This window comes from Barbus barbus (genome assembly GCF_936440315.1).
Source record: "Barbus barbus genome assembly, chromosome: 3".
NCBI lineage: Eukaryota > Metazoa > Chordata > Actinopteri > Cypriniformes > Cyprinidae > Barbus > Barbus barbus.
This window is the reverse complement of record NC_136731.1, coordinates 39,959,257-39,969,398: the sequence shown is the minus strand read 5'-3', so window position 1 is coordinate 39,969,398 and position 10,142 is coordinate 39,959,257. Positions and strand designations below refer to the sequence as shown.

The 10,142-nt window shown below is 36.8% G+C and overlaps 1 protein-coding gene across 2 annotated transcripts; it reads left to right on the top strand.

Moving 5' to 3' along the window:
* Nucleotides 1-246: 246 nt before the first annotated feature.
* Nucleotides 247-9,289, top strand: LOC306851289 (ubiquitin-conjugating enzyme E2 Z-like). 2 transcript variants are annotated; one of them, XM_079387447.1, is made up of 7 exons: nucleotides 247-1,011; nucleotides 2,014-2,086; nucleotides 3,931-4,118; nucleotides 4,733-4,844; nucleotides 4,951-5,063; nucleotides 5,954-6,044; nucleotides 7,506-9,289. In XM_079387447.1, exons 1-7 carry the CDS (start codon nucleotides 710-712, stop codon nucleotides 7,680-7,682), a joined length of 1,056 nt encoding a protein of 351 aa, XP_079243573.1. In that variant the 5' UTR covers nucleotides 247-709; the 3' UTR covers nucleotides 7,683-9,289. The 2 variants fall into 2 exon arrangements, with proteins under 2 accessions (XP_079243573.1, XP_079243574.1); XM_079387448.1 differs by having other exon boundaries at nucleotides 409-1,011; nucleotides 5,957-6,044.
* Nucleotides 9,290-10,142: the final 853 nt, after the last annotated feature.

The following is a 10,142-nucleotide window of genomic DNA, read 5'->3' as shown; positions in this document are numbered from 1 at the left end:
AACCTGCGTAACAGAGACTTGTCATAGCAGCACTTGCATTTTATTGCTCTTCGGTTGGTTTTGATTGCTTCTGTTGCCCTTATTTGGATAAAAGCGTCTGCTAAATGACTAAACGTAAATCAAATCGAGCGCGACTAAAGTAGACCGATTCTCTAACAAATGACTCTTATGAACCGATTCATTTTGGTGACCAGTATGATCCGATTCCTTTCAATTAATCAAAACACTTACCGATTAATACGCCCCACTACACCTCAGGTTAATGTCTGACTCGTGTCCTCATCTGGCAATTTGACGTGTAGTTTAAAAACACATTATTTGGAGGTTTGTTAAGCAGATAAATGCCGAAAGAATCGTTTGAATCTCCTCCAGGAGTGCACCGCTAGATGGCACTGTTTCCTTCTAAACGAGGAGGAAGTGAGGAGAAACGAAACAACGCTGATAAACAGGCCAGGCCACACGAGGAGAAACTAACTGATAAACGCGTCTCCGAGCTCAGCTAACGTTACTTCGGGTACTAGATTAAAATCAGCGCTGTTTTCGCCGTTAGGTTGTTATAGTTGAGGTCGCAAGCGGAGAAAGAGGAGAATATGTAGGAGTCATTGCTCTCTTCCTCCTCCTCCTCCACTTACCTCCGAGCGAGGAGAAACAGAAACTGCATTGGAAACGGATTGATCTGACAGCGGCTCCCTCGGTCAGTTCCTCGACGATGGCGGATAGCGTTGGAGAGAAGGCCAACGGCTCTGTGGGGACGGCGCAGCTGTCCGCGAGTTTGGGTAATTCGGTTCCGGGCCACTCATCAGCCTCGCCGTCTCCCGCAGACACCGGCCTGGTCGAGCCCTCGGTCCCCGTGGTGGCCGTTCCTCCGTCCCTGCCGACCGGTATCGTGTCAGGGATCCAGGCTGGAGCGGGCCTCCTGTCCCAAATTCACGCCACCTCCTGGGATCCCACTCTGAGCACCGACTGGGACAATGAGAAGGCGTCTCAGCAGTGCATTCTCCGGATAAAAAGGTTAATGTCGGGCTCTCATATAGCGCTGTGTTTGTTTTGGGTAATGAAAGACAACTTTTTAAGGCAACCAGCGTGATATTTGCATTGTTTGTTTACTTTCCGGTCCAAACATAAGGCGAAGGAAGTAGGCTGTGTGTGTCAGAAAACTGAATAAACACAAACTATCCGATTTAATATTTCACTGCTCACATTATATATGTGACACTGGACCACAAAACCAGTTATAAGGGTCTTTTTTTTTGTAATTGAGATTTATACATCATCTGAAAGCTGAATAAATAATTCACCATTTACATAAACCATTGATGTATGTTTTGTTAAGATTGGACTATATTTTTCTACAGCTATTTGAAAATCTGGAATGAGGTGAGGTGCAAGAAAAGAAAATCGCCTTTAAATGAAGTTCTTATAAATGCATATTACTAATCAAAAACTATATTTTGATATATTTACAGTAGGAAATTTACAAGATAACATGATCTTTACTTAATATCCTAATGATTTTTGGCATTTTGGTCTCAAGCAAAAAAATATATATTAGTGCTGTCGAACGATTAATCGCATCCAAAATAAAAAATTTTGTTTACAGAATATATATATATATATATGTGTGTGTGTGTACTATGTGTGTGTGTATTTATATATACACATAATAAATATACAGAGTATATTTTTTGGAAATATTTACATGTATATACATTTATATATTTATATTATATCAATTTTTAACATATAAACAACATTTTTCTTAAATATATACATGCATGTGTTTGTATTTATATATACATAATGAATATACACAGTATGTAAACAAAACCGTATTTTGGATATGATTAATCGTTTGACAACACTTGACTAATGATTTTCTTGGTTGGGTATTTTTGTGACCTCTGCTGTTTTGACAAAAATGGTGCATTGTCCGACCAATGTTTCTTCATATTAGTGAAGTCTCTGTTTGTACTCATTCACTTCTCATACCCCGCTCTTCTTTCCTTCATTTAGAGACATTATGTCCATTTATAAAGAACCTCCTCCAGGTATGTTTGTGGTTCCTGATCCTCATGACATGACCAAGGTAAGCATCAGCACACTTCTCCCTCACAATTATGGCGATATTTTTGTCCTCTGTTCCCTCGATCCTTCCTTCTATTGTTATATTCTTACTAAACAATGAAGTCATTAATTGCATGTGTACAGTTAAAATATTAGGTTTCATGGACAATACTTTTACAGTATCATTCTTGATTAATGTTAATTACAACATATGCACTACTAAAGTTCAGGGTCGGTATGATTTTAAATTTTTTAAAGAAATTAATACTTTTATTCAGCTTGGATGCGTTAAATTGATCAAAAGTGTTGGTGAAGACTTATATTGTTACAAAAAAAATTTTTAAAACAAATGTGGCTCTCTTGAACTTTCAATTCATCAAAGAGATTCAGAAAAAAGTTGCACCACTTGAACACTAAGGTGGCATTTGCAATGATTTCTGAAGGATCATGTGACACTGAAAACTGGGGTAATGGCTGATGAAAATTCAGTTTTGCCATCACAGGAATAATTTCACAGAATTTTAAACTAGAAAAGTAATTTTTTAACTGTAAAATCTTATTATTTAGCTATTTTTACTGTATGTTTGATCAATTAAATGCAACCTTGGTAAGCATAAGAGACTTATTTTAAAAACATAAAAAATTGAACTGACCCATGTTTAAAAAAAAATTTAAAAATAATTTGAACTGATACCCAAGGGCATGATTAGCTATATCAGATCTGTTTACTTGGGGTTGGAGCTAAACTCTGCAGGGCTGTGGCCCTCCGGGAACTGAGTTTGACACCCCTCTTATAAACAGTAGTGTATTGAGTTTTTGTTTTTTAATAATGTTTTTAACATTTTATGTACAATAGTGCTGTCAAAGGATTAATCGCATCCAAAATAAAGGTTTTTGTTTAGATAATGTGTATACTGTGCATATTTATTATGTATATATAAATACAAACACATGCATGTATGTGTTTAAGAAAAAATTTAATGTTTATATATTTATATAAGAATATAAATATGTAAATGTATATACATGTAAATATTTAAAAATCTATACTCTGTGTGTGTGTATTTATATATACACAGTACACACACATTGTGTAAACAAAAACTTTTTTTGAATGCGATTAATCGTTTGACAGCACTAATGTACAAGCATGAATGAACAATGGTAAATAATGGTATAAAAATTAACATTGAAGTGCCCCTATTATGGATTTTTGAAAATGACCTTTCATGCAGTGTGTAACACAGCTCTAAGTGAACACCCTGCAAAGTTTTAAATCTGAAAGTGCACTGTGTATAAAGTTATTGTCTCTCAAAAGAAAGACTGGACTCTGAATCATTGAAACGAGTCATTTTTAAAAGCCGTTTCATGTTGATGTCAACATGAAACATTAGCATATTGCCCGCCCACTTGTTCTCTCAGACATGAGAGAACTTGATTTTGGCATTGGTCTGAATGAAAATGCAAATTCATTCTTTGCCACTAGGTGCCGCTTTTGGAGCAGTAAAAGCTCACTAACGCTCCTTTAACTGAAATCGACCAATCACTGCAGATTAGCGTCACGCTAAGGAGGGGTTTGGTAAAATTAATCGTTGAGCGAATCGTTTGGGAGTCGTTAAGCAAATAAGGTAAAAATAAATGCATAAGACAATGAAAGTGTCTTTTGACTTTGCATGCATGTCAGCCTGTTGCTGGGGACTCCCAAAATCAAAATATGAACCTTTCATAACCCAGAATAGGGGCACTTTAACCTAAATGCTGAAAGTATTGGAAAATGTTGTAATAAGTTATGGAAGTTGCTGTAGTGAATGTATGTCTCCCTGTAGTGGTTTGGAATTAACCGTCTCCCTTCTCGTGTCTCCACAGATTCACGCCCTCATCACTGGCCCCTTCGACACACCATATGAGGGTGGCTTCTTCCTCTTCCTGTTCCGCTGTCCTCCTGACTACCCCATCCACCCTCCACGTGTCAAACTAATCACCACCGGGCACAATACTGTTCGTTTCAACCCCAACTTCTACCGCAACGGCAAAGTTTGCCTCAGCATCCTTGGGTAAGAATGATTTCTTTTTGTGATTGGATTCCCACATATATTTTACTTGGACACGTTTAGTTCCAAAATTTAGGCCGGTTTACACCAAGGACAATATGTCTGCATCACATCCATAACGATAACGAGACATGATCAATATTGTAGAAATCAGAGATTTTTTGTTTGTTTTTTTCTGTGAATGAATGATAATATAAAACCAGTCTTAAGTTGCTGGGGTATATTTGTAGCAATATCCAAAAATACATTGTATGGGTCAAAATTATAGATTTTTATTTTATGCTAAAAATCATTAGGATATTAAGTGAATATCATTTTCCATGAAGATATTTTGTACATTTCCTTCTGTAAATATATCAAAATATAATTTTTGATTAGTAATATGCATTGCTAAGAACATCATTTGGACAACTTTAAAGGCGATTTTCTCAATAATTAGATTTTTTTGCACCCTCAGATTCCATATTTTCAAATAGTTGCATCTCGGCCAAATATTGTCCTTTCCTAACAAACCATGCATCAATGGAAAGCTTATTTATTATTAACACGCTTATCGTTATAGCTTGCTTTTCCCTCCTTGTTGTGATCCTGATTTTGATCGCCATTTCTTTCCACAGCACTTGGACTGGTCCAGCGTGGAGTCCCGCCCAGAGCATCTCCTCTGTTCTCATCTCCATACAGTCCCTAATGACAGAGAACCCTTACCACAATGAGCCAGGCTTTGAGCAGGTACTACAGCTCCCACAGTGCATTCTTAGTCTCTAAAGCCTTGATGTGGTCCTCCTGTAACCTGTGATTTGCTATAGTTTATTCTGCACTGCCATCTGTTTGCTAGGAAAGGCATCCAGGTGACAGCAAAAACTATAATGAGTGTATCCGCCACGAGACCATGCGAGTTGCAGTGTGTGATATGCTAGAGGGCAAAGTGCCGTGTCCCGATGCCTTGTGGTGAGTGATTATCCCTCGAACGTTTTGCATAATCAGGGTTATTTTTAAAGCGCTTGTAGTCCATACCAAACCTCTCTAAGTATTACTATTTGTGATGCACCAAAATTAATGTTTTCTTCAAAGGCATTTTTGAAATTTCTTAATTTAACAACGGCCTAGTCCTGCTTTAAGCTAAGCCCCGTTTGTGAAACCGGGCCTTAATGTTATGAAATACAAAAATAAAACAGATTTTGCCGCTTTTTAATGTAATGTAACAGATCGCTGTCGGCACCTCAGTTTAAGCGGCACATGAACGGATCATCTCTTCTGCTTTACTAGCACGAAATAAACATTAATGAACATTAGATGGTATGTTGAAGGAAACTGAAATGTAAATTGTCTCAAGTAATCATTCGATGAGTGTTTCAGCAGCAACAAAAAGTGTCAGTAAAACTGCTTACAATGTTATATTTACATCAGGAAAGACATTCAATGTCCATAAACTGATTAGTCGGCTAAACTGACTATAGAGGAGCATTTTGATAAATAAATACACTTAAATACATATTCATTATACTTAACCTGTTGCCTTCATTAATGTACGTTTATATAAATATGTCATGAAAACAAGTTTTCATTACGGCCACCATGAGCATGTTTATATTTCAACAAGTTGGAGTAGAAACATAATTCTGGTATTAAGAAGTTGACATAAAAACTCCCTTTAAATGTTTGTACAACTTTTTATTTCTGCGTTTATTATGAAAGAAATTTGGTCAGTTTACTGATTTGTAAATAACATTTGTTTTCGGCTAAATGGAAACTTTTGGGTGTCAGTGTTTCTGTAAAAAAAAGTAAATTGCTTATTCTTTATTGAATACCCTTATAAGAGCATTGTTTTTCTATACTAGTAGCGTGATGGAGAAATCCTTCCTGGAGTACTATGATTTCTATGAGGGGGTCTGCAAAGAACGTCTGCATCTCCAAGGACAGAACATGCAGGTAATGACTGTTTGCAAATGTGCTTTGCTACATTTCACATCGCACCTTATTATTTGTCATTTTGGTTGTCGTCATAACATTAGAAGTATAACCTTATGCAAACACTGTGTGTTGTGACATTACAAACATTCCTGTTCGCTGCGGTGAGTCATTCACGTCAGCATTTACAGAAGACCAGCGGGGACAAAGAACCTGATGTACTACCACACCTCCGAGTGAAGAACTGAGCTGAATCACTCCGCTCAGCTTCTATTCACCAGCAGCCATTTCTGTGGGATTTCCAGAGTTGTTATTGTCCTCAAGTCACGCTTATGACTCACTTTTCAGGCATTTTGTAGTCGTGTCGCACATAGTTAAGTGGAGCTGTTGTTCAGATGGTGATTGAATTTTATTGTCTTTGTGTGATTTGTTCTTTGTTTTTCTATAGTGTTATGATATTGTAACCAGTGATCTGTATAAATGATCTATCATTGATCAGTGATTGTAGCATGTTTACATTTTATTAACGAATTCTCTTATGCTTTTTAAAAAATTTCTTATGCTCATCCTGATTGCACAAAAATACAGTAAAACAGTGATATTATTGTTACAAATTAAAACAACTGTTTTCTATTTTATATATGTATGTGTGACCCTGGAGCACAAAAGCAGTCTTAAGTCGCTGGATTATATTTATAGCAATAGCCAAAAATACATTGTATGGGTCAAAATTATATTTTTCTTTTATGCCAAAAATCATTAGGATATTAAGTAAAGATCATGTTCCATGAAGATATTTTGTACATGTATAAAAAGTTAATTTTTGATAAGTAATATTCATTGCTAAGGACTTAATTTGGGTAGTTTTAAAGGCGATTTTCTGTTTTTTTTATTTTTATTTTTTTGCACCCTCAGATTCCAGATTTTAAAATAGTTGTATCTCGGCCAAATATTGTCCGATCCTAACAAACTAAACATCAATGGAAAGCTTATTCAGATGATGTATAAATTGACCCTTATGACTGGTTTTGTGGTCGAGGGTCACATCATTACTCCAGTCTTCAGTGTCCGATTATTCTTTGGAAATCATTCTAATATGATGATTTGTTGAAAACAGTTGTGCTCTTGATTTTTGTGAAAACGGATAAATTTTTTCAGGATTCTTTGAATAAAGTTCAAAAGGAAATAGAAATTTATAATAACGTTATAAATGTCTTTACTGTCACTTTTGATCAGTTTATTTCCAGCATTCTTGCGGAGTTAAAGTATTTGTTTTTCAAAGGACCCCAAACTTTTGAATGGGGGTGTATATATTATTATATAACACATTAGTCATTTTGTTTTCTTTTTCTATGTTTTCTGTTAGTCCAATTGTTTTTTTTTTTTATCTGTTTTGGTACTTTGCACCTTAGTTTGGTTAAATATCCTAATTGCCCTGTTCTTTCCTTTTTTTGTTCTCCATCAAATTGATGTTTCTTGCAGGATCCTTTTGGGGAGAAGAGAGGTCGTTTTGACTACCAGGGTCTCTTGACCCGTCTCAGAGCCATCCAGAGGCGATTGCGGGAAAAGTGCCCGCCAGAGGACAACGATGGTGACTCTGACTCAGACACCAGCTCATCCGGCACCGATCCGGACAGTCAGGGCAGCTCACAGCCTTAGAGTGCCCTTTATTGGGATGCGAAGCTAGCAAGGTTAGACCGTTCCCCTTTACCTGCAGCTCCGGACTCCTCTCAAGCAAAAGCGAGCACAGATGTAAGGAGTGCTGAAAATCCTGGCGAATCTACTGACAGAGGACAGAGTTTCTGTCTCATCCGATTAGTTAATATTTTTCCTCTTGCTCCTTGTGTGCTGGCCAGTGACTGCCTTTTTGTTTTTCTGTTTGTTTTCTTCCCCCTAATGCAGAAGAGGTTCAGTCTGGAGGGGGGGTGAGGTGTATAGATGTATGTGTGCGTGTGTACATTTGTAAGTGACAAAGATGTATACACCGGCTTTTCAGCAGGTCATCACAGCCTCAGCTTTTTGAGTCCAAGTTTCTCTGTCCCTTCCAGTGTAGAGCTAACAGAAACCAAGTCATCGTACTAAATCAAATAATTAATGATGATAATAAAATGACTCTTAAAACAAAATACACGCATTTCTCACACTTAGTTTTTGTTCCTCTTTCTAAAACATTTTATTTTGCTCACAAAATCGTTTAAAACATGAATTGAGATACAAATTCATAATGAATTGAGTACCACACTTTAAGACGGATGCAACTTAAAAAAAACAAATGTGTATATATAATTGTTCATAGAGAAGTTTTATTTTAATGTTCTTAAAATGCTATTGAACTGGTGACAGTATCAGCAGCCTGTCGAGCGCTTATGGGAACGGTTGCCTTTTGAGTGTCGTCGACTTGTTGGAAATACAGTTTCGTTTGGTGAACTTCAGTCTGTCTCTAATTGTGAAGCTGTTGAGTGTCAAATGAGACGTATGTTCTGGGAATAACCTCGAAATTTTAACAAGCTCGAAACTTTTCATGGTTATTTTACTCGTAATGCTTAGACGGCGATTCACTCCAGCCTCCGCTCAAAGTGTCCCTCGATACTACTACAAATGTCCTTCTGTTTACCGGGGATACTGTGGCCACTGGTGTCCTCATGCAACAGGATGAAGCTGCCTAGTACAGATTGGTGGAAGAGGAATGGGATAATATTCAACCGTTACTTGACACCGTGGTTCATGACTATCTATGCTCCTAAATATTTAGCGAAAATCTATTGCAATCCATCCCTTTAAATAGCAGGCATATAGTTTTTCCACAGCATGCTAAACCCAACCAAACTGGCAGCCTTTAGTATTTTGTATACATGTACAATTATAATGCATTTTATTCACAAACAAGCAGATTACATATATTAAGTGATCCACAAAACAACTTTTTATCGAAGTTTCGCATTTCGCATTCGCATTCGCACAGTCTTGAGGTTTTGCATGTGCTAGCATTTTGAAGCAGTTGATTTCTCTTAAGTGCGAGAGAATATATTCTGGTCTAGGACAACACTGTTAGGTTGCTTGATTGTTTGTTTTGAATGAAAAATCTGACTCTTGAGTCTGTTTCTCTTCTAGAATGGCCTGCAACAGGAAACAGTTCCCTGACTACGAGTTTGACTTTGTGATGTACTAATGCTTTTCCCTTGTTTGCAAAATGAGAATGAATTATGTAAATAATGTATCGATCAGTTGCAACTGTAATAAGAACATATATAAATCTGATTCTGATTACTTGTGCCTCTCTTTGATTTCATTTGTTTCCTCAACTTATTTTAATCATTCAAAATTGCAGGGGCAGTGAGAGTGTGTTTTTGAAGTTCACATGTTGATTTTATGTATTTCTATAAGCGAAGTCCATAGTTTATATATACACTATTGCCAAAAGTATTGGATCACCCCCTTCTAATGAACATGTTTGACTACTTTAGTCATTTCTGAGTACAAATCTTAATGTTTAAGCATATAATGATATTCTAGGGAATTGTGTGCTTCTAATTTTATAGCAACAGTTTGGACAGGACCCTTTTCTAGTCTAACATGACAGTGCCTCTGTGTATAAGGCACGGTTCAAAAAGACATTATTGATTGAGTCAGTGTGGAAGAACTTGACTGGTCTGCAGAAAGCCAAGTCCTGATCCCAGCTGAACACCTCTGGTGTGACTTTATATGCAGACCTTGAGCCGAAAACTCATCACCAAACACCAATGACTTGTATAGACACTATAAGGACAAAAGTGTTGGGACATCCCCTTCTTTAGAACAGAAAAGGGCACTAACAAAACTGTGGCAACAAAGATGGAAACATAATTCATGTATTTAAAAGTTGTATTTCCATCTCTGTTGCAACAGTTTTGGACGTGTCTAAAATGACAGTACACCCTTATGTACAAGTATATATATATATATAGGCCTGGTTTCACATAGAGGGCTTAGGCTAAGCCAGGATCAGGCCATAGTTCAATTAAGACATTTAAGTAATTTTTATAAATATGCTTAGAAAAAAACATTACTTTTAGAAGGTAAATGCATTCTGTTGTCTAACACATTTGGCTCTATGTGGGATCATCTTAAGCTACAAAAGTG

What these genes read in the sequence shown, in the direction of transcription:
- LOC306851289 (XM_079387447.1), top strand. Translation starts at nt 710, where the DNA reads ATGGCGGATAGCGTTGGAGAGAAGGCCAACGGCTCTGTGGGGACGGCG. An exon ending in TGCATTCTCCGGATAAAAAG is followed by an intron (nt 1,012 to 2,013) that starts GTTAATGTCGGG and finishes TCCTTCATTTAG; the next exon opens with AGACATTATGTCCATTTATA. An exon ending in GTTTGCCTCAGCATCCTTGG is followed by an intron (nt 4,119 to 4,732) that starts GTAAGAATGATT and finishes TTCTTTCCACAG; the next exon opens with CACTTGGACTGGTCCAGCGT.